Source organism: Rhinoderma darwinii, chromosome 5, assembly GCF_050947455.1.
Source record: "Rhinoderma darwinii isolate aRhiDar2 chromosome 5, aRhiDar2.hap1, whole genome shotgun sequence".
In the NCBI taxonomy this organism is placed as follows: Eukaryota; Metazoa; Chordata; class Amphibia; order Anura; family Rhinodermatidae; genus Rhinoderma; species Rhinoderma darwinii.
In genome coordinates this window covers 311,890,349-311,915,864 of record NC_134691.1, presented here as the reverse complement: position 1 = coordinate 311,915,864, position 25,516 = coordinate 311,890,349, and the positions used below count along the sequence as shown (strand labels likewise).

At 44.7% G+C, this 25,516-nt stretch overlaps 1 protein-coding gene across 4 annotated transcripts in view; it reads left to right on the top strand.

The window, feature by feature from the left end:
- Window positions 1–18,179, top strand: part of CREM (cAMP responsive element modulator) — a 40,429-nt gene extending 22,250 nt beyond the window's left edge. Inside the window, exons 1-3 of one of the 4 annotated variants that reach the window (XM_075827449.1) lie at window positions 9,891–9,955; window positions 15,963–16,119; window positions 17,597–18,179. In XM_075827449.1, the coding sequence (XP_075683564.1) occupies window positions 9,931–9,955; window positions 15,963–16,119; window positions 17,597–17,741 (327 nt within the window). In that variant the 5' untranslated portion in view covers window positions 9,891–9,930 and the 3' untranslated portion in view covers window positions 17,742–18,179. Of the gene's footprint in view, window positions 1–9,890; window positions 9,956–10,321; window positions 10,513–15,962; window positions 16,120–17,596 lie in introns of those variants that run through there. The other 3 variants (XM_075827450.1, XM_075827448.1, XM_075827447.1) reach the window with 3 other exon arrangements.
- The last annotated feature ends 7,337 nt before the right edge of the window (window positions 18,180–25,516 follow it).

Here is a 25,516-nt window from a genome sequence, read left to right as displayed (position 1 = left end):
GGGCACAAGCTCGGACGCGATAATGGGCTAATTCTCAAATAACGTATTAGACCTTATCGATGATATGTTTTGTGTCTACATTGATAAAAACAAAGTACTTTTTTTTATATTCAGTACTCTGACACATTATTGAAGGCTATGTAAACCTCTGAAAGGCAATTTTTTTAATAAAAAGGTCAGTTAGTGTGATTAGTGCAACTTTATAAATAGTTTTTATTAAAAATTATTTTTACTTTTTGAGATACAGCCGCTCTGTATTCTTTATACACAGCAGCTGTATCGTTTGATATGACCTGAATCCGTCAGTCCCGCGGACCTGACGGGCTTAGTGTTGGCGGGTCCTGCGTGTCTCTTACAAGCAGGATCCACCTGTAATCCATCACATCTAAGTTATGAATTTAGAGTCGATAGATTACAGTACCCGCAGAAACACGCAGGACCCACTTTCACTGAACCCGTGACCTGACGGGAACAGGATTTAGCAAATGATACAGCTGCTCTGTATAGAGAATACAGAGCGGCTGGATCTCAAAAAGTAAAAATAATTTTTATAAAAACTATTTATAAAGTTGCATTAATCACACTGACTGACCTTTTTATAAAAAAAAAAAAATACATAGGTTTACATAGCCTTTATGAATAATAGGGCTTTGCAATTATGTTTTTTGTTTTTTGTTTTTTTTTTCTTAAAATCATATGTCATATCATATCATATCAGAAAATCATGTCTGCCCTGTATTACACAGAGAGTGTCCCCCTGCTGCGGCCAAGTTACATGCTAGCAGTTTGTGACATGTCTGGAGTGGGGACACCTTTTCTGTGTATGGTGTCTCATACATTGCACAGGCAGTGAGGACTGGGGGTAACCCATGTGCAGACCTGAACGCCGCTGCAATGTTTACATACACCTCAGCAGACGCCTTAGGTAAGGAATGGGGATATTTTTTTAAGACACATAATTGCATATAAATAAGAGCTCTAAATATAAAAGGAAAGTGAAAAACGAATCCCGGACAACCCGTTAAAACTGCTCTTGAAAAATGAAAGCTGCACTGTGATTTATTACTTTGGGCTCTGTTAAAAAGTTAGAATAAAAGAGGCTTAATGAGTTCCAAATCTGAAAAGTTTCTTCACTGCGGTGGAGATGTAAACAACTGGTAACCAGTGGAGGTGCCTATGCCCTTCCTTGGGTAGAGAGACTGGGCAGTACACAGCTTCGTCCTGTAGGGGTCTTTACTTTTTGCTAGTGCGTGTGCAACTGAGATCACCGCATACAATCTACAGCTCTCACGTCATTATCATCATCATAATCATCATCACCATCATCATCTCCTTACAGCCGATCTGTCACATATTTTTGCTGATCTGCCTGAACGCAGCATAAAGAAGTGGCGGACATGCTGATTTCAGCGTGCTATCATTTAGTTAGTATCTTCTGTAGTTTGTGAGGCATAATTCGAGGCGTAAAACGCCTGAATTACATCTGAAAATAGGCCGTGTGCACATACCCTTACCTTCCCAGTAAACAAATGATCAGGCATGTTGGAAAAAACACCATAAATATCAAGCGTTTTTTACAAGCTTTTCTTGGGTGGCATTTTCTGTTGTCGCACATTTTTGATGAGAAGCCTATAGAAAAACACCAAAAAAAAGAAACCAAGCCAACCCTAAAGCAACAATACAAAATGAAAAATAACGCTATAAAAAAACCCACTTCGTTTGTAGTGCGTTCAATATTTCGACTTCCAGCTAACATCTGGATGAAGCATTTTTTGCTAACAAAACCGCACAAAAAAACGCTACGTGGCTCCATATAACGACATTGAGCCAGTCAGGTGCTATGTGTGTGCCTGTGTGACATGCAGAGAATTCACTTAGCGTTCCCGTGCCGGGGTTAGTGACTATATGTGCAAAATTCTGTAAATACTTTGGTCACGTAATCCATAGTTTGACCTCAGTGTGTGCACTCTACTGTGGACCGACCGCAGTGTTTACAGCAGAGGCACATCCTGCATACGCGCGCACACACACACACACACACACACACACATACTAGTCCTCAATGAATTAGAATATCATCAAAAAGTTAATTTATTTCAGTAATTTAATTTAAAAAGTTAAACTCATACATTATTCATTACACACAGGGTGATCTATTTCCAGCATTGTTTTCTTTTATTGTTGATGATTGTCTAACAGTTAATGAGAACCCAAAATTTAGTGTCTCAGAAAATTTGAATATTATATAAGCATGAAATCAGCATCTCCGTAAAGCTTGTCAGCAGAGGGAAGCATGAAGTGCTCGAAAATTTCCTGCTAGACGCTGCGCTGACTCTGGACTTGATATAACACAGAGCACCAACACTGTTGCTTAGTGGCCAAAGTCCTGTTTTCAGATGAAAGTAAATCTTGCATTTCATTTGGGAATCTCGGTCCCAGAGTCTGGAGGAAGAGTGGAGAGGCGTCAATCCAAGTGTCTTGCGGTCCAGTGTAAAGTTTCCAGTCAGTGATGGTTTGGGGGCCATGTCATCTGCTGGTGTTGGTCACTTTGTTATATCAAGTCCAGAGTCAGCGCAGCGTCTAGCAGGAATTTCTCCAGCACTTCATGCTTCCCTCTGCTGACAAGCTTTATGGAGACGCTGATTTCATTTTCCAGCAGGACTTGGCACCTGCCCACACTGCCAAAAGTACCAATACCTGGTGTAATAATCACAGTATCACTGCGCTTGATTGGTCAGCAAACTCGCCTGACCTAAACCCCATAGAGAATCTATGGGGTATTGTCAAGAGGAAGATGAGAGACACCAGACCCAACAATGCAGACGTGCTGAAGGCCACTATCAAAGCAACCTGGGCTTCCATAATACCTCAGCAGTGCCACAGGCTGATTGCCCCCATGCCACGCCGCATTGATAACACCTCAGCAGTGCCACAGGCTGATCGCCTCCATGCCACGCTGCATTGATAACACCTCAGCAGTGCCACAGGCTGATCACCTCCATGCCACGCCACATTGATAACACCTCAGCAGTGCCACAGGCTGATCGCCTCCATGCCACGCTGCATTGATAACACCTCAGCAGTGCCACAGGCTGATCACCTCCATGCCACGCCACATTGATAACACCTCAGCAGTGCCACAGGCTGATCGCCTCCATGCCACGCTGCATTGATAACACCTCAGCAGTGCTACATGCTGATCGCCTACCATGCCACGCCGCATTGATAACACCTCAGCAGTGCCACAGGCTGATCGCCTCCATGCCACGCCGCATTGATAACACCTCAGCAGTGCCACAGGCTGATCGCCTCCATGCCACGCTGCATTGATAACACCTCAGCAGTGCTACAGGCTGATCACCTCCATGCCACGCTGCATTGATAACACCTCAGCAGTGCTACAGGCTGATCACCTCCATGCCACGCCGCATTGATAACACCTCAGCAGTGCCACATGCTGATCACCTCCATGCCACGCCGCATTGATAACACCTCAGCAGTGCCACAGGCTGATCGCCTCCATGCCACGCTGCATTGATAACACCTCAGCAGTGCTACAGGCTGATCACCTCCATGCCACGCTGCATTGATAACACCTCAGCAGTGCTACAGGCTGATCACCTCCATGCCACGCCGCATTGATGCAGTAATTCATGCAAAAGAAGCCCCAACCAAGTATCGAGGGCATATGCCCTACATACTTTTCAGTAGGACAACATTTCGGTATTAAAAATAATTTTTTAAATTGGGCTTATTTAATATTCTAATTTTCTGAGACACTAAATTTTGGGTTTTCATGAACTGTTACCATAATCATTAACATTAAAAGAAAAAAATGCTGGAAATAGATCACGCAGTGTATAATGAATCTATATAATATATTATGAAAAATATTAAGTGTGACCTCTGGTTGGATGTTTACTCCACTGCAGGGGACCTGTATAGCCAAACAAAGCTTCCCCGGAGATAACAGCTGATCGCTGCGTCCCGGAGCCAGACTTGTATGCATCAGCTGATCACTGGGAGTGCTGCCTTTAGAGAACAGGTTGTCTTCATGAGACAGCCCCTTTAAATAGACTCTGAGATCATGGCATAGAAGCCCTGCTTGGTAGGCATATGCTGTGTGTAATTGTAAGGCTACGGGCACTCATGGTGTGTGTATATGGAGATATGATGCTATTATCTTCATACTACGTTGCACTTTAATTAGATCACTGTATGGCAGTATTATTTTGGTATGGTATGGCACACTTATTTGGCCATTGTATGCTGGTACTATTTTAAAACTCCATAAGAGCAGTGTTGTACTGTGCCACTTAATTCAAGCTATGCCCTCTTCATTAAAACCAGAAGCATGCTACTACTGAATCCTCCTTTCGAATCTCTCCCAGGCTGACTTCTCTGATCATAATGTGTAATGTATGAGCTTGAAAGAAAATCCCTAGCAGAGGAATTGGTGACGCCTCTGCAAGAGTCGTTTAATTCCATTTCGGAACAGGTGAAGTTCCCTGATTCGTTTTTGCAGGCTCATATCACGGTCATCCCGAAGGGGGGTAGGGATCCGCAACATTGTGCGAACTATAGGCCAATCTCTCTCATTAACACAGACGCTAAGATGTATGCTAAGTTGATAGCGAATAGACTGGCCGTGTTTCTGGGGTCCCTGATTCACCCGGATCAAGTGGGGTTTGTCCCAAGGCGCGAAGCCAGAGATAACACGCTGAAGACCTTTTCTCTGATTCATCATGTGACGCCGAGTAGCGTTCCTTGTATGCTGTTGTCGCTGGATGCGGAGAAGGCCTTTCACCGGGTGGATTGGGGGTTTCTGGAGGTGGCTCTGAGACAGATGGAAGTAGGTCGCCTAATGTTGACGCGTATAATGTCCCTTTACAATCATCCCCAGGCACGTATCAGGGTTAATGGATCTCTATCTGCTCCATTTAGGATTGGTAATGGGACTAGACAGGGCTGCCCACTGTCTCCCCTGCTGTTCGCGGTGGTGATGGAACACCTTTTGATAGCAGTTCGGAATAATGCTGACATTCGGGGGGCACAGGTTGGGGAAATGCATTTTAAGGTGTCGGCGTTTGCTGACGATTTATTGTTTTATATTACGAGTCCACACCTCACATTGCCGCCTCTGATGAAAGCCATTCGAACGTATAGCTATTATAGTAACTACAAGATGAATATGTCCAAGAGCGAGGCTATGAATATATCTTTGTCAGGGGAGGAAGCCCAGCAGGTGCGTAGTAACTATCCTTTTTTGTGGCAGACGGGCTCGTTGAAATATTTAGGGGTGCAGATACCTGTGACGCTTGCGAACTCCTACTCTCTTAATTTTCTGCCCATTCTTCAGAGTCTTAGAGCTGACCTAGACAAATGGGATACCAAGGACTTTTCGTGGTTGGGTAGTATAAACGTGATAAAGATGAATGTCCCTCCGCGTCTCATGTATATTTTTCAGCTGGTCCCGTGTGTCTTGCCCAGGGGGTTTTTCCTTCAACTAAACAAATTTATGCCTAGGTTTGTTTGACGGGGCAGACCTGCTGCGAATAGCGAAAACTACCTTGTTCAAGAGTAAGCGGAGAGGGGGGCTAGGATTGCCTGTTTGTCTGACCTATTATTTTGCGGCGGTTAGTGCTAGGATCTTGGATTGGTTCCATCATGCGGACTCTAAATTGTGGGTGAGGCTGGAAAATATTTTGGCACCGGTCCCTCTCACTGTCCTTCCATGGTTACGGGGGAGATACTTTAAGGGGCAGGAGAACGCTCTGCTCCCTTTGGTTTCGGGACAGGTTGTACTCACGTATAAACGTTATCGAATTCTGGCTGTAGGGATTCCTCCCGATGGTCCCATGGTGGCGATTTCTCATAATGTGGACTTTCCGCCTGGGAAGCAGCCTTCCTTCTTGACCTTTGCGTCCAGACCTTCGCCACTGACGTTTCATCATGTTCTGACGGGTCAGGGTTTGAAGTCCTTTGAGGCACTTGTCCCGGAACCAGAGACATCATCGGTAGGGCGCTGGGATTTTTTATGGTTACAACATTTCTATACTGCTAGTAGGGTGAGGCTGTCTTTGAACAGAGATCTAACACCGATAGAACAGCTATGTGTTGCTGCTTCCCCTCCGGAGAGGACTATCTCCCTTCTCTATAAGTGTTTGCAGTAGTTACATAACAAGGTTCCACCGTCCTATGTGAAAGGGTTGGAGAGAGAGCTTACGTCGCCTCCATTGTCGGTGGATTGGTCTAAAGCTTTTGCCCTGTGTCATAGCTTTTCCATCTCCTGCAAGGCCCAGGAGACCAACTATAAGATCTTGTCGCGCTGCACTCCTTCTACCCGGAGGTTCCAGATACATGTTGGAGGTGTGGCAGAACTGGTGGTACGATGCTGCACATTTGGTGGGAGTGCCCGTTACTCCACTCATTCTGGGTGTCGGTGGTGGACCTTATACAGAAAATCACGGGCCAAGTACTTCCCAATACTCCGGAAGTGTTGCTTCTGTCCATGCTCCCTGGGACGATCAAAAATATTCGAAAACCCTGATCAGTTTTCTGTTGATCGCAGCCCGCACAGTTATTCCACGGTTGTGGAAGACCAGTATCGTGCCAACCATCACTGAATAGTTCCAGGAGATTTTACATCTACAGAGAATGGAGGAGGCAACACAGGCCCAACAAGTAAATCCGAGAGTGGGGAGATTGGTCTGGCAGGTGTGGCAAGAGTTCTGTGACGGACGAATATTTACATTATGCGTAGGCCTCATAGGACATAGCAGGGGAGGGTTTGGGCTTGATCCGCCTTGACGTTGAAAGTGGGAGTCCGGGTCCTCTGGTTCTGTCTGCTTTCTTTCACCTCTATCCGATGTGGAGTATGAAATTGATGCCTTATCACATGTCGTGATACTGGTACCACCTGCCGTGGTGCCCACTGTCCTGGATGCAGTTTCAGTATCGTTTGTAATGTATTACTATGTTTCCTCGATGCCCATGTATCCTGTTCATCATATTACTCTAACCTCTGCTGGTACAGAGGACTGTAGAGAAGTATTCGGCACACAGACAAATATGATTCAAAACTTCTTTCGTTTTATTTGTATTGTATTCAAATGCCATGGGCGGAGTGCAACGTTTCGGTCCAAGAAGACCTTCGTCAGGCACTAAAACCCTGTTCGCATGGATGTATCCTGCTGATGAGCGCTGCTGTTCATATCGCGGCTTACCGCTTGTTTTTGGCGCCAAAAACGAGCCACGCCAACCCTATTCGTGCACCTCCTATAGGTCTTGTGCACTCTGAACCAATACCGGTACAGAGGACTGTGCTGCATCGTCTGGATGTGTCATATGCATAATATGGTCTGTTTATTTTCTTTTGACCTGTTTTTTGTTTTTTTTTTGCTCTCGTTGTGTTTTTTCTGGCCTGCAATGTAAGATGGATGCGTATATTTTCTGTATTGCTGTTTATTTCTGGCATGTTATGATTTCTTTGTGTTGAAAAATACTCGAAAATAAAGAATGTTTAAAAAAACAAAACGCACCATATTCAGAAAAAAAACAACGCACATCAACTGCAACGTGTGAATGAACCCTAAGGCCCCATGCACGCGACCGTAAAAATCGTCCATAATTCAGGACCGCAATTACGGTCCGCAATTACAGACCCATTAACTTCTATTGTCCACGGACATTTTCTCGTTTATTTACGGGAAGGTGTCCAGGCCATAGAAGAGTACCGCAAAAGATAGGACATATCCTATCTTTTGCTTTTTACGGACCGTGCTCCCATACTTTGTATGGGAGAAGGGGCCGAAAATGCAGGCGGATGTCCGCGGCCGTAGGGGGCTGGCCGTGCCCGCATTCGCGGCCTGTGATTACGTGCACGGCCGTGTGCATGGGGCCTAAGGTTAAATGCTCACATTGCGGAATTTAATGTTGAAAATCTGAATAAAAGACGCAGATAAACGCAGGTAATTCCGTAGATAAAATCCACACTTAATATTGAATTTTTTATGCAGTTTTAGGTGCAGATTTTACATTTTTTGATGTGGAAACAGGTGCTGATTTTGGTGTGTTTTTTTTATAAACTTGTCAATCACAATTGTGACACAGAAACACAGGATAACTTGACATGCTGCACATTTTAAAATACGCACCGCAGATCAATTTACGTGCAGAAATTTTTTGAAACATGTAGATGAGATTACTTGGAATCTCATTTCGTTTTCTGGTACTGTAGTACACTGCGGATTTGCGGCCGGAAAATCTGCACAGCAAATTCGTACGTAATACACAATGTGTGCGTGTGGTCTTAAGGCCCTATTAGACAAAGCAATTATCGTATGAATTTTCCCATAATCGTTCAAATGTAAGAGATAATTGTCATGTGTAATAGCGTGCAAAGATCGAACGACGAGTGATAAATCGTAAGGTTTCTGTGGATCGGCCCCATCTACCTGGGTGAAAGATTATCGTTTGTCGCTGCCGCATCCCCTCGTGTAATCCAAAATCTTCCAGTCGTTATCAGATCGGTCCTTTGCCACCCTCCTACGAGCTCAATATCTTTGTGTGTAATGCGCTCACGTGTAGTAGACCATTTTTAAAACGTAAATGACACGCTCATTGCTAGTTTATGAAAGTATATCTGCCCCTCTAATAGGAACCTCAGGGCCCTTCTACACATGCCAATTATCGGGCAAACGAGCGTTCACAGAATCCTCATTCCCGAGAATTGCCCGGGGCAATGATCAGCTGATTGATCATTTTAAATGCCGAAAATATTATGGTTGTCAGCAGCATATGTCCCAGTATAAACAGGGAGCTGCGCTGCCGACATGATAGAAAAGTATGGGGACAAGCGATCGGAATAACGAGAACTCGTCCCCATACTAGTTCCTTGTGAAAGGAGCGAACGAGCGCCGATCAACGAGCTGTCTTGCTAATCGGCGCTCGTATGCACGGCCCACGTCAGGCCGTGTAAAACCACCTTTAGACCCTAACCTGCTACCTGCTTAATCCCCTCTCCCAATCATCTTTCCTAGCTTCATCCTGCTGTGAGATTCCTATTGTTTTACCTTCAACCCCCTCCAGACTGCCTGGCGCCGCCAGCCATGCGACCAGTGCCATTTAAAACCACCTACTTAGCCTGCTTCTATACTACCCCCTCGTCCTTTTCTTGAGGGGTCATGGCCCCTCTTATGTCTCCTTCATCACAATGTCAATGTTGGTACTCCATGCATCTAACTCCCCTATATTACCTGTATAGGTGTTGGGGTAGCAGCGATCCTGTGATTGTCCCTGTAGTGTGATCTCACACGCTGTACTCCATGCTTCTTGCTGCTGATGTAATGTCAGGTTATAGGTTTTCTGTTTAATGAGTAATGTTGGGATAAAGTGACTTTTTATTTACTTTGAGGGGAATAGCTGTGACATGATTGATGATGATGATGATGGTGATGATGATGTGTCAAACGTTGGTACTCCATGCATCTTGATGTTGGTGTTGGGTCAGACCAGTGGTCTGTATGATGTATATTGGTATATAAGTAGCTTGTGGGTCGGGATGACAGATTTTGATGTAAACATCTGCATTCATATGGATGTCATATAATAGAGTGACATCATTTCTGTCGCTGTGACAAACGTTGGTACTCTAGTGGCTGTTTCCAGCTATACATGTGCATTATATGTAATCTGGAGTGTGACAATGGCTCCTGTGTTGTTACTGTCACAACGTTGGTACTTCGTGTACCCTCCCATCAGGATTACAATGGTCTGTACATTAGCAGTGATGGGAAGGGTTACCTCAGCCCAGCATTATTCAGAAGAATGAGTGTACAAGGGCAATGACGTCACGATGATGTCATCCGCCGCACACATTAATAGGCGGTGTCAGCACTTGTAGCACGGACAGAGCTTCACACTGAGGACATGGCAGTCACCAGAGACGACTACGGTAAGAGAGCTCTGATTAACATTCATATACTTCATATAAACTACAACTCCCAGCATGTCGCCTCCTGTAGTTGTCCTGCCACGTGAGAGCTCCGTATGCTCTGCCTACAGTGACCGATGTCCACGTCACTAGTGCGCAGAGTAAATAAGCGTCACCTTGATGTAACCCATTGTCTCTGGGTACTACAACTCCCAGCATGTCATGTAGTTACTCAAGAGGTGGGGGGGGGGGGGGGCACAGGTGACGGGGCACAGGTGACGGGGCACTGAATAAACTATAGGAGACTTCCAGGTTAGCGGAGGGGGAGAAGTCCGGGGTGTCCGCTGCTGCTCTGCCCCTCCTACTCTGACGGAGCCGCTGACGTCATGTGATTTCCTGGAATCTGGTTACAGCCGGGGAAATGGAAATGTTACACTCTAAACAAGATGCACATTGACGTCAGCACAGGGAGCGTCATCATCATCTTCGTCATCATGCTGCTGCTTCCAGCCTGACACCCCGAGCCTCCCATGTACACTTCCCGCTGCTAGACCGCTCTGTGCCGGACAACATGTGGGGTGAGTGCTGGACGCTGAATACTATGTGACTGCTCTGTCTGGAGCGCCCGGGGATCATGTGGGTTCTGCTGAGAAACTTCTAAACTAAAAATGAGTGGTCAAATATATTGTAAGATGTGTGTGTAGAGATATGTGTATACAGCATGAATGTACGTGTATAGTAAGCGTATATAACACGTGTGGATGTCACATTACTACATATATTGTGCGCATAAGTGACAGAACAAGTGTTGAGATGTGTGTGTGTGTGTACATACACACATATATATATATATGTGTGTGTACATATGTGTGTGTGTACATACATATGTGTGTGTGTGTGTGTACATACATGTGTGTGTGTGTGTACATACGTGTGTGTGTGTGTGTACATACATGTGTGTGTGTGTGTGTGTGTACATACGTGTGTGTGTGTGTGTGTGTACGTACATATATATATGTGTGTGTGTGTACATACATGTGTGTGTGTGTACATACATATATATGTGTGTGTGTGTGTGTACATACATGTATGCGTGTGTGTGTACATATATATATGTGTGTGTGTGTGTATGTGTGTGTGTGTGTGTGTGTGTATATATATATATATATATATATATATATATATATAATCTGTATGTAGTTATGTTAATACATAATAAGAACCTAGACTTGTTTAGATTTTGTTTTTCTCCTTCCAGACATCGCCTCATGCCCACTTCAGTTTTTTCCTTCAGGGTGAGATCCGTTTTTGTCCCTGGTAGCACCCTGAACCCATTCACGTCAAAGGGCCCATGCACACTTCCGTTATTTTAACTGATCCGTTGTTCCGTTCCGTCAAAAGTAGAGCATGTCCTAATTTGGTCAGTGATTCCGTGACCGTGGGGCCCATAGAAGTCAATGGGTCAGTCAAAAAAACGGGCGGCACACGGAAAGCTTCCGTGTGCCGTCCATTTTTGACGGATCCGTTGCCCTAGCAACGGCAGGGCGTGCCAAAGTTCACAGAGTGGGACATGTGACAAGTTCAATACCTTCTGTTTTCTTAACAGAAACACGGAAGCCAAACGGAAGCACAACTTCCGTATAAAACGGAAACACGGAACGGACACTGAGTACACACGGAAACCACACAGATACCAAAACGGACACACGGATCCGTCAAAAACGGCAGAGAAAACGGTGATGGAAGTGTGCATGAGGCCTAAGGCTTCATTCACATCTGCGTCGGAGCTCCGTTCATGGGTTCCGTCGGAGCTTTCCGTCAGGGAAACCTATGAACGGAATCCAAACTGAAACAAACGGAAACCATCGTTTTCCGTTTGCATCACCATTAATTTCAATGGTGACGGATCCGGTGCAAATGGTTTCCGTTTGTCGCCGTTGATTAAGGGTTCCGTCGTTTTGACGGAATGAGTAGCGCAGTCGAATACTGTATTGATTCCGTCAAAACGATGGAACCCTTACGGTGACCGATGGAAACCATTTGCACCGGATCCGTCACCATTGAAATCAATGGTGATATAAATGGAAACCTATGGTTTCTGTTTATGAGTTCCCCTGACGGAAAGCTCAGACGGAACCCATTAACGGAGTCCCAAATCAGTTGTGAATGAAGCCTAAGACCTCATTCATAAACCAATACATATACACACGCACACTAAAACATAATGAGATTATATATATATATATATATATATATATATATAAAGAAAGAAGATTTGCAGCACTCCAATGTGAAAAAAGTGGTGGTTTATTCAATCCAAGAACAACAGCAACGTTTCAATCCTACAATAGGATCTTTATCAAAGATCCTATTGTAGGATTGAAACGTTGCTGTTGTTCTTGGATTGAATAAACCACCACTTTTTTCACATTGGAATGCTGCAAATCTTCTTTCTTTATATACCAATACACGTCCGAGGATCGGGACGTTTTGCTGGGCACCTGATCGATTGATTCCGTGTGAGTGCTGCTGCTTTCTTGTTTGCTATATATATATGTATGTATGTATGTATGTATGTATGTGTGTGTGTGTGTGTGTGTGTGTGTGTATATGTAAAAAAAATAATTTCAGCATATCCCGTCAATTGTATTATCCTACACTGTTAGCCCTCATTCACACGACAGGGTTTCCCGGCCGGGTGACGGCCGTTCATAAAACGTCCGTCACCCGGCTGCAGTAGGAACAATAGACCCCTAATGGGGCTATTCACATGACCGATTTTTTTGACGGGCCGGGAAACCTGGCCGTCAAAAAAGGGGACATGTCCTATTTTCGGCCGTTTACCCGGCCGCCCAGCTCCCATAGAAGTCTATGGGGCCGGGTAATACACGGCCATCACCGGAATGTGTCCCGAGTGATGGCCATGTATTCCGTCGCTCGCTCCCTCCTCACAGCGCAGAGTGCATGTGAGGAGGAGTTGATGCCATTCGGACGAATGGCTGCACGCTAGAGATACACTGTGGCAGGGCCGGGGTGTACAGCAGGTGGAAGGGAGCGCTGCGCTGGCTCCCTTCCCCTGCTTGTTTTAAAAGCGCCCTGGCCCGGTGACACCTTCGATGGCGCTGCTGCGGCTGCTACTGCTGTAGCGACGCCACTATAGCAGAGCGGGGAGGTATCTCCCCGCTCTGCTATGTGCTAGCCCCACTTTAGCTCCCTGAAGGAGTGGAATCCCTGTGTGTTCGGGGATTCCACTCCTGGACAGAGCGCTTGATGTCTCTGTCCATATCTGGGCAGTGACATCAGGGGAAACTCCTGAAGCGGAATCCCCGAACACATTGGGATTCCCCTTCAAGAGTTGCCCCTGATGTCACTGTCCAGATATGCCCGGCCCAGAACGGATGCAAAACTAATGCAAACCGGCCGGGAAAGACGGCCGATTTTATCGGCCGACACTCGGGCTCGGGCGGGACCCTGTCGTGTCAATAAGGCATTAGGCCCCATAAACGCGACCGTAATTTTTATCTGCAATTACGGATCCATAATTGCGGATAAAAATACGGATACATTAATTTCTATGGCCCATGGACACCTTCCTGTATATTTACGGGAGGGTGTCCGAGCCGTAGAAATTACCCACAAAAAATTGTATATGCTAATTTATGGACCGTGCTCCAATACTTTATAATGGGAGGACATGTGCATGAGGCCTAAGTGTATCTTGGTATGCAGGGCTATTATTCCCGTCAAAACAGGGACACCACGATGGAACACCAAACGACCCCATTGTAAGTTAATTGCGTCCATCGGACAATGGTGGTACCGGTCATACGACAGATCCGACACTGTGTCGTTACTTCCATTGTAAACAGAAGCCACAGCTCAGGTGTTAACAGAGCTCTGATAACATCATTTGTATTACTCACAGGGTATGTTCACACGGCAGCCTCCATTACGGCTGAAATTACGGCGCTGTTTTCAGGAGAAAACGGCTCCGGAATTTCAGACGTAATGGCAAGTGCAGGCGTTTTTCGCTGCATCCATTACAGACGTAATTGGACCTGTTTTTCCAAGGAGTCAATGGAAAACGGCTCCAATTACGTCTCAAGAAGTGACATGCACTTTTGACAGTGGCGCGTAAAAAAAATGACCGTCGGCACAGAACATCGTAAAGCCCATTCAGATGAATGGGCAGATGTTTGCCGACACTTTGAAGCCGTATTTTCGGACGTAATTCGAGGCTAAAACGCCCGAATTACGTCCGTAAATAGGGTGTGTGAACCCAGCCTTACGGTTTCCGCAAATAAAAGTTATTCATTGCACAATAATGTTATACCGTTTTCTAATTTACTTTGTGTATAAATGACTTCCGGTTTTCAAGATCTCATGCAATCCCTTTATTATTTACTTAGGATGAATGAAAATCCGTGCTGGTCATGTGATGACCACCCAGGTGCAGCACTGATTACAGTAAGGGTGTATTCAGATTTGACCGCCGCAAAATCCACATTTTTTTTTTTTTTTTACATGTAGATTTGTTGTGGAGTGCTGCGGATTTGATCCTTTGCCATGTGAAGGGTGAAAACTGCAGCAATTCCGTGACAAATCCGTATCCAAACTTGCTGCAGACAAATCCGTGGCGTAATTAATCCACCCTAAGGCTGAATGTACACGTTGCGTATTACGTGCGGTTTTGCCGCACTGAGTTGCGTGCATCCAAACCGCAGCGTAATACAGTACCAGCATAGGCAATGAGATTTGAGGGAATCTCATGTCCACACTTTGGTATTTTTCTGGACGTAAAGTGAACAACGGTGCGTATTTTCGAAACCGGGGCGCGTTGATTTATCCTGCGATTCTGCTTGCGAAATCTATCTACCTAGTTCTGGAAAAATATGCACCATGAAAATGCAGCGATATACACAGCATAACGGAAAAAACGCAGCGAAAACCGCATCAAAAAACGAACCTTAGGGTGCGTTTTTTTGTTGGGCATTTCTTGCGGTTTCCTGCGGCTTTGCTATGTATCTTCCACAGCAAAATACGCAACGTGTATTCAGTCTAACAGTACAGTTTTTACAGTACAGTGTCTTGTGACAAGCCACAGATTTTCATTCTTGGGAAGTAAACATTGAATGACTGCAAGCAGAGATCCTGAAAACTATGAGGAATTGGTAAATTGGATAATTGTAGAACTTTTCATTATATAAGAACTAATATTTATTTGATGAAACCCATTCATTCTTTTACTTCTAAGTCTCTTCTTTTTTTTTCTTTCTATTGTGTTTTGTCCTTTTTCGATTCCTGACAGATGATATCACATATTTACTGCTGATGCCGATGAGTGAGCGTTGTTACAGCTGCATCGTGAGGCTGTAGGCAGCATATGACATCATCAGGGGGTGTGGGGGATGGGCTGTATTACATAGCTATGTAGTATTTGGTTGCTACCAACTGGTGTCACTTTTCTAAATCTAGATATTGATTTGAGAGACTAATAGGTAAAAGATAAAAATCTTACAAGACGAGTGTGTTTCACGTCCGTGCGCTGTCTGTTGAAATAACGGACAGCATACTGAGCAATGCAATTCAATGAGGCTATTCAAACATGCGTGTTTTTCACAGAACGTCTGTCCGTTGCATGAAACTCACTGCATGTGCTATTCTTGTCCGTTTTCGCGGACCTCATCGCCCACTGAAGTCAATGGGTGCGTGAAAGCAACAGACAGCACGCGGACGACTTCACACATCAGTTGCTAAAGAAATGCAGAGAAAAAAAAAGTAAATCCAGGAAGCGCTTACAGACGAGAAAAACGGATGACACACAGAAACCGCACTGACACCATACGGACAGTCACATGCGTGAAACACGGCCCGTTTTTTGCAGACACACAACGGACACGCTTGTCTAAATGAGGCCTTACACACATAAAATAATGACCGGGTTGAAGGTGACCTCTGGAAGGACAGCTCCACACCACACATGAGACATGACCAAACTCTATTCATTTCTTTATTTTTAACATTGCAGCTGCCTCGGGAGAGATGCCAGCGCACCAGATACATACACCGGGCTCTGGATTGCCTCATGGAATAGTTATGGCAGCTTCATCCACGAGTTTGCATATCCCTCAGCAGATTGCAGAAGAAGTAACGCGGAAGAGAGAGATGCGACTAATGAAAAACAGGTAATTAGGATTGATATGTACATGAACATCACGTTCACAATGAAAAACCACACGTTGGATGCCTTTTGTTCAGAGTCGTGGAGCTCTACATGCCCCCAAAGTTTTACTTACCTGTGCTGTGCCTGTACTGACGATGACATCATCAAGACTGAGTAGTGCCATTATGAGCCACCCAGGAGTTTGTATAAGAAATACTGTTGGGGTATCGTGTGGTTGTCATTTCCAGCATGTGCTTCGGCCTAGTAGAGGACCGTAGATGATCTACACTCCCGCACGGTTCGGGCAGATGAAATGTTGTGGTCTGCAGAGCTTTATAACCCTGGTGCTCAAAGGGGTTGTCCCAGAATTGACTATTATCACCTATCCACAGGATAGGTCATAATTGTCTGATCGCTGGGACCCCCACTGATCGCAAGGACAGGTATCCCGATCCTCTGTTACGCCTCACTGCTCGACCGCAGTGAGGAGGAGCTTAAATAAAGGGGCAGTCGGGTATGTGCCCACTGCTCCATTCAATGTCTATGGGACTGATGGAAACAGCTGAGCGCTGTACTCGGCTGTATCCGTCATTATTAGTAACTTTGAATAGAGCAGTACCGCGCATGCTTGATTGTTGCTCCATTCAATGTCCTCCTCAATGCAGGGGGTGCAGTGAGGCGAAACAGGGGGTTTGGGACCCCCGTTCTCATGATCGGTTGCAGGCTCAGCGGTGGGGCTCCCAGCGATCAGACAATTATCACCTATCCTGTGGATAGGTAACAATTGCCAATTCTGAGACAACCCTACCAGTAGGTAGTGAAAGGGTTCTGATTCTCCTTGTGGAAATCCAGCTGGTATGGAGTATTTAGGGCACTGCTCCTTGGCAAAAGTATGCAAAATAGCTTTCCTTACAAAGTGGCTATCCTGTAAAGCAATGTCTGACACTTTTTTAAAAGTCTTGAAACATGACTCGGGTTATCAGAAACGGCTTTTACAATATCTTGGCTTTGTTCTTCTCACTTTATTATATGGCATGTTATTTTGCAGGCATCTTGGGTGTTTTTTTTAATCATCAGAGCTCTTTTGTTGGTTTTATTTAATCTCCTGTGTGACTTCTTAGACTTGACCTCCTTTCATACCTGCGTTCTTGTTCTTCTCGGCTTTGCATGCAGTTTGTCCTGCGCTGTTCCTTTTGCCTCTGTTGCGATCATTCGTGCTGACATTTGTGCTCTAGGGCTGGAAATCTTTATTACGTTTATATCTTTATTATTTTTCTTATATAATTTCAGCCATTATTTGTCATCATGTTCCTGTAGTTGTACTCCCATCATGCTGTGCTCTCATCATGCTGTGCTCTCTCGTTGCTTGTGTCCTTGACACTGTGTTTACGTGGTATAACATGGGTATATTATTGCATGGCCAGTGTGAAGCTGGAGCCCGCTACTCATATTTACCAGTGTGGCTGTTGCCTTAGTTATGTATTTTATGTTGGTCCTAGGGAAGCGGCTCGGGAGTGTCGTAAAAAGAAGAAAGAATATGTGAAATGTCTTGAAAATCGTGTGGCTGTACTTGAGAACCAAAACAAGACTCTGATTGAGGAACTCAAGGCCCTCAAAGATCTATATTGTCATAAAGCGGAATAACTTTTTGGGCTTTGGACTCTTTGGACTTGGTTAGAGGAAGTGACCATATGGGTTACATTTTGGACTCCGGGGTGGACTGTAATGAGTCTGGGAAGAAGTCCTATTCATTTGGGTTTCCAGCAAATCAGGAGTGTAAATCACAATATGAATTATTTTATTTCTTTGTAAGATATTGTATTTTATATAATTAATTGCACGCACCATTTTTTTAGTATTTTGCCTTTCACCGCTTGCAGGGAAGCAGCAAAGGCGTGTCGACTCAGGAGGAAAGAGTACATAAGATGCCTGGAGAGCCATAATGCCATGCTCGAAATGCATATCAAGCAGCTGATGCAAGAGCTGGAAGCTTATAGAAATATGTATTCTCAAAGCGCAGAATAGAACAACCTCATGCAGCTACTCTGACATTCCTAAAATATATCTCTAGTTTGTCACAAATTGGCCTATTGTATATCTTTTATAGTAAATAGGAAAATCCCAAAAAAAAAGTAAAGCCTATATGTATATATTGTGTTATTATATAGATGAATAGCTTTTTCCACACGTTTTACATAATGTAACATGAATGGTGACATGGTCAATTTATTATATATTTTTATTTTTTTAGGAACTTTTAAAGTAATTTCTTAAAACTGCAGAAAGTATTGGCAATCCACAGTGTACCTCAGGAACAAGCCTATGTATAATAAGGTTACTTCTCATTTTTCATGTATGTTGGTCCATAACCTTGCAGAAAATGTGTAACTAATGGACCAGTTATTGTATTCTTGTCATTACTACCATTGGTTTATTTTTATATTTGGAACCATGTCCTCAAAATATGTTCTTGGGATCCATGTCTGCGCACCTCATTTTATTTTTTTTATATTTTCTATGCCTCTTTCTGTTTTATTGTTTTATATGTTTTTTTTAAAATGTGACACTACCCAAAATGCTTTTCGTATTCTTACGCATTAAAAGGAAAAAATATTTGTAGCACTTCAAACATGCTTTCAAGGATGTTTAAGGTGAGAAAAATATTTATACACAAGATTGTTTTAGGTATATTGTTATCATTGGGTGAAGTTCTAGTTGCTATACAATACACTGCCTCTCTTATCTGCACAGGTTTCTTTTAGGTCATTCCTATCAGGTAACAGAAAGCATGATTACATTGCATAAGAAATCATGCAGCTTCAAGATGAATTCATACAAAACAGGTAAAAGAAAGGAAAATTGTATTTTACGTGCCATAGCCTACAATCGAGAGCTGCTGCTGTCACCTTTATCGTACTTCTACCCCTCTATGCTGCTGTCCTATCTGGTTTCTATTGCTACAATGGTCATGAGACCCCCCCAATCTCCTGTTAGGTGGCCGTTCATCGGAATACCTCTTTAATGGAAAAATAAATCTCTATTCGCTGACAGCATAAAACTTGTATATTAGAAAACTGTATAATGTTTCATCTACAATGATTAAGCTTTAAGTATGTACATTTGGGCAGCCCCTTTATGCATATTCTGGCAAGATAAATAGCAAACAATTTAATTTGCCATCACATATTTGCCATCACATGGCACTGACTCGACCCTCGGTAGTACTTACTAGACCCTTTCCTAGGTTTTATTTTCTTAACTGGAACCAGAATATCCATATATCATCCTAAACTAATCTGTATCTACAAGGTTAACTTTCATGTCACAGCTTCACTGCTACTTTCTACAAGTGTGACTGTCGTCACCATCATGGCTACTGACTGGAGCCGATTCAACTTTCTGTAACTTTGGTTTATAGTCCCCTATGGCAGAAGCAAATTCTGAAAGTAATGGATTCTCAGGCAACTGCAAAAGGATGGACGTTCCATTAAGATGATCATACACCTTAGTTCAATGTTGGCTAAACTTGCGGATTTCGGCAGGATCAGCTGACGTTAGAATGTGTATGAGGGCAGCTCGCCTGTCCCCCCGACATCTGCCTGTGGGAGAGAAGGATCATGTATGTTGAATTTCAACAGGCCAGGTCCTTTGTTTCTCCGGGAAATAAGCTGCTGTCTGAGGGGCAACCCCCACATGAAGACTCTGAAGTCACATACTGGTTCATATTGTCCGTTGGAAGCTGTGAGAAAACTCTAAATTTATCAAAATAATATTTTTTCACCGATCTATGCTCCATCTATGGAAAAATGTCAATTTTCTGATGTGATGGCCTTTTACCATGAATTCCAAGATACATCACTAAAATGCTGGTTTTAGGGTGTCAATAAACAATACAGGAGCAGTCGGCCAGTTTGTGTCACTTTGTGTTACTATGTATGTGCGTTCAACATTTTGGCTCAGATTGATCAATGTATTTGCGCCTTTTTAGATGCCTTCTACTTAAAATAGTGCCAGAATTTAGTGCCTAGTGGAAAGTGTCACGATGCGGGGTGTGGACCCACTGGGCCGTACCGCGTAGTTTGATGGCAGCTGGCCAAACAGGCATGGTACAGAGTCGATAGTCCAAAAAGGTTACCTAAGGCAATGTAGACAGTAGCAAGACAGGCTCGGCTGGGACCAGGCGGCAGTTAAGACGTCAGGCGTGGAGTAGCAGAGCAGGCGTGGAAATGCAGCACGGCAACAGTTCAGTACGGCAGTAGATCAGGATAGTACTAGATATTACGGGAAAGAGGATACAGGTACGGGGAACACTGGGAAGCTGGAAGACCCTTAGGAAACCATTTGCAAGACAGACTGGGAAACGACAACAACGCTCAGGCAAGGATCAGAAGGGCGGGGCCTTCTAATAGTCCAGGAAATCATGTGAGTTGATGATGATTTCATGCGCGCTGGCCCTTTAAGAGTGGGCACGGGCGCACGCACCCTCCGGAAGACAGTCTCGACACCCGGGAGTGCCAGCGCCTCACGGGGACAACGCAGCACAGTAGCAGGATGTCCATGGCCGGGGTCGTCAAGGGTTAAGTTAGAACAACGGACTGCGGCCATAGACGTTACAGTAAGTGTGGCTTACTGATGGTCAGGATCTAGATACATTTATGAAATGCAAAAATTTTTTGAAAAAAAGTCACAATTGAGAAGAAAATGTGCATCTTTACTTCACAGGGATCCTGGCGTAGAAGAAGGGCTATCTTTTTAGCCAGTGTGAGTGTTAATGGCAGCGATGTATGTTGTGACAGATCTATCAAACATGTTACATGCTGCCATAAATCGCTCATAACATATGTAAAAGATGTTCGGAATTTTACCATAGACATAAATATGACGGCACTTTTGATAAACGTGGTTCTTTGACTGTTAAGTGTAGGTTCACACAGCTAATGTTCAGCCGTTTTTCGGGCCGTAAACAACCCGAAATACGGCTGAAAAACCGAGGCTGAACGCCTCCAAACATCTACCTGTGGGTTTCAATGGGAAAAACGGTGTTTCGTTCCGATGGTGTTTTTTATGTGGCGGTTTCGTAAAAAGAAGTGCATATCACTTCTTGAGCCGTTTTTCATTGTGTCAATAGAAAATCATTGCGGAAAATCCGCAGCGTATTACAATAGCAGCAGTGTGGGTGAGATTTCAACAAATCTCATCCCCCACACAGCGGAAAAATTCCTAGATTTTTGGCTGTATTTGCCATTGCAGAGAAGGGGGAAAAAAAAGACCATACTCTCCTCGGCGACATGTCCCTGCTTCCATCGGCTGGTCTCTGCTGAGCTGGCCTCCTGGAATGACGTCTCGTCCCATGTGATGCTGCAGTGGTCATATGGGACAAATTGTCATCCCTGGAAGCCGCCTGCAGAGAGAGGAACGCATCACTACGGGAGCGCCAGTGAAGGGAATATGGCCTTTTTTTCTATCTTAGGGTATGTGCACACACAAAGTCAAAACCATCTGAAAATACAGAGCTGTTTTCAAGGGAAAACAGCTTCTGAATTTCAGACGTTTTTTATTCAAAGTCGCGTTTTTCACAGCGTTTTTAACGGCTGTTTTCTATAGAGCCTATGAAAAACTGCTCCAAAAACGTCTGCAGAAGTGACATGCACTTCTCTTTCGCGGCTGTTTTTTTACGCAGCCGTTCTGAAAAACGGTCTCGTAAAAAACGCCCTGTCAGAACAGAACGCCGTTTTTCCCATTGAAATCAATGGGCAGATGTTTGGATGCGTTCTGCTTCCGATTTTTATGCCGTTTTTTGGGTCGCTTACGCCCTGAAAAACGGCTGAAAACACTACATGTGCACATACCCTTAAAGTGGAAAACCGTTTTTGTATTTTTTCTAGTAGCCATTTTGCAGCAAAAAAAAAGTATGAATTTTTGATGATTTTCACTTCCCCATCGAATTCAATGGGGTAGATCTGCAACAATTGTGCAATCATTCCACAGCATAAATTGACATTCTGAATTAAAAATCTGCACCGCAGGTAATTTTCATGAAAATTTAATGCAGTGTGATATTTGGTAAATGTAACCCACATAGCTGCTACTGTAATACACTGCTGATTATCTGCCAACAAATCCAGACAGAAAATCCACAGCAGTTACGTTACGTACACAGGATATATCATAAATTTCAGATAGATGCGGGCCCCAGCTCTGGAACCCGCACCTATCTCCAGAACGGTGCCCCCTAAACCCCTGTTGTAGCTTTGTCTGATCTCGCTGCCTCCCGACCACTTCCTAGTTATATGGCCGTGAGTTACGGAAACAGCGTAGCAGCGAGCTACGCTGTTTCCGTAACTCTCATAGTAGTGAATGGCGGTTACAGAAGCAGCGTAGCATGTGAGCTACACTGTTTCCATAACTACCATTCTGTTTACGTAACTCACGACCATAAAATCTTTTTCATGGTTGGAATTCACCTCATTCAGCCGCAACACAGAGCGGCTGAACGGGGTTCAGGGGGCCCCGTTCTGGAGATAGGTGTGGGACCCGCATCTATCTGACATTTATGACATATCCTGTGGTTGTTATAAATGTCTCTCGTGAGAAAACCCCTTTAAGGTTTTTTTTCTTTGGAACAATGTTAAATAAAGCTTTGTGAAGTGAGCACTGAATGTGTGGACAGTCTGGACCCCAGACCTCCCTATAAGGTACGCAGCTGTGCACCTTCCACGGTTCCCCAGCTCCCTGAACTTTAAAGGCCGCACACTGTCACGGGCGGCGGGCGAATATCTTTGGAGAAAAAAAAGTTTCTCAATCTCCTCCCTCTCTCACCATCACAGAGCGGCCACCCAATCAGAAGTCCCTGAAGGTGAGAGCGAGAGGAGATAGCCCGGAGTATCAGAGACGGCGTCTGTTGTATGCAGGGCCGCCATCAGGGGGGTACTAGGGGTACTGCAGTGAGGGGCCCGGGCATAAATTTTAAAAAAAGGGGCCGCACTCTGCGGCTGGAATTAATATACTCACGGCAGTGTGGCTCTTACGATTTCATTTCGGTGAAAGGAACAGGTCCCATCACGAAGCAGGGGCCCGTTCATTACATCAGAATAAAACTGTAAGGGCCCGCGGAAGAGTGAGATATGCCCGCCCCTCCTCCTCCACAACAGCGTGTGGGGAGGAGACAAGGGGTGGAGACATCACAGCACCGGGAGTTATGAGCTCAGCCTCGGAGGATACGTCCAGCAGCAGCAGCAGTCGTCGTCGTCTTCTTCTTCTTCAGACACAGTGAGTACTAACTTATGTCTGTGTCCGGCTGCTGCTGCCCGGAGCCTCCTGAGAAAATCTCCTCCTGCCCCCATAGAAAGTAAATATCTTACCCACGTCTGTATTATGTTAACACCGCAGCATAGGATTGTATCAGCTCTACGGCTCTTATCTCCCGTCCTGTGTAACATGTGACAATAAACCTGTCTTCTCCCTCTGTTTACACAGGACAGGAGAAAAGAGCCGTTGTAGAGCTGATAGTGATACAATCCTATGCTGCAGTGTAAACTAATACAGACGTGGGGAAGATTTTTGCTTTCTATGGGGAGGGGGTAGAGTTAGATGATAATGGGGGCAGGGAGATGTTAATGGGGGCAGGGAGATGATAATGGGGGCAGGGAGATGTTAATGGGGGCAGGGAGATGTTAATAGGGGCAGGGAGATGTTAATGGGGGCAGGGAGATGATAATGGGGGCAGGGAGATGTTAATGGGGGCAGGGAGATGTTAATGGGGGCAGGGAGATGTTAATGGGGGCAGGGAGATGATAATGGAGGCAGGGAGTTGATAATGGGGGCAGGGAGATGATAATGGGGGCAGGGAGATGATAATGGGGGCAGGGAGATGATAATGGGGGCAGGGAGATGTTAATGGGGGCAGGGAGATGATAATGGGGGCAGGGAGATGATAATGGGGGCAGGGAGATGTTAACGGGGGCAGGGAGATGATAACGGGGGCAGGGAGATGATAACGGGGGCAGGGAGATGATAATGGGGGCAGGGAGATGTTAATGGGGGCACTGAGATGGAATTAGGTAGGGAGGGAAATGATGCTAGAGTGGGAAGGAGATAATAATGGAGGGAGGATGGCACTTGAGTAGGGATGCACGATGCATCAAACTTCGATACGGTTTCGATACCGTGCACCCCCAAACCGTTCGATACCGTTATTTCATGTATTTCAATACTAAGCTGTGCGGCCGCACAGCTCAATATTGTAATACATGAATGTATGAGAGCGGAGCTGCGGCTGTGTAATACAGTTATGGCCCCGCTCCGGAGTCCTGACATGTGCGCGCCGCCAGGATTATGTGATGCGGCCAGCGCTGCACTAATGAGCGGCGGCACTGAAAACAGAACATGGCGGGCGCACTACAAAACACCCCCACATGTTCTGTCTTCAGTGCCTGAAACACCGCTCATTAGTGCAGCGCCGCCCGCATCACCTCGTGCTGACCGCGTGTGGGGCGGGGCACTGGTTGTATTACACAGCCGCAGTCCCACTCTATAAAGGCAGAGATCAAAGAAACCTCTCATCTCCGCCGCTATTCCCCTGAATGCTGCGATCAAAGCTGACTGCAGCATTCAGGAGAAAATAAGAAGGGGGGATGCCCCTTGGATCGCGGGACATACCATATACGTGCAGACAGCCCAAGGTCCAATGAAGGACCCCAGGGCTGTCCTACCATATTTCCTGTTAGGGCATACTCAGGTCTGTCCTAACAACTGCCTGTGTACTATCTGTATATAGATATATACCAGTACATTAAAGTTTAAAAAATAAAGTAAAAACAAAGTAATGTTAAAAAAAAACAATATACACATACACCTTTTTTACAAAACACATTAAAATAAGTCTCAATACATAAAATATACACATTCAGTATTGGCGCGGCCATAATAACCTGCACAACAATTTTTTTGCGTCATTTATGATGTGTACGCTGTAAAAAATAAAATAAAAACTTCTTTCACTTAATAATGTGGGGCACGAGGTGTGATGAATTTAACCTCCATGTGCCTCACATTAATAGTAATTAACCCCATCATGTACCTTACACATTAACCCATTATAATTGAGGAACATGATGGGGTTAATTACTATTAATGTGAGGCACATGGAGGTTAAATTTACCATCACACCTCGCGCCTCACATCAGAAAATGGAAGAACTGTTTTGTTTTTTTATTACTGTTGGCAAAGTATCGCTTTGTTATCGAAATCGCAATACTACACAAAGCATCGGTACCGAAGTCCAAATTCTGGTATCGTGACATCCCTCCACTGGAGGAGACATTATACAATGGGGGGGGGGGGGGTAATAATTGGGTGAAAAGTGATGATATCTGAAGGGAGGGGAGAAATTATACATGGGGAGGGGTGGAGGAAGGAGA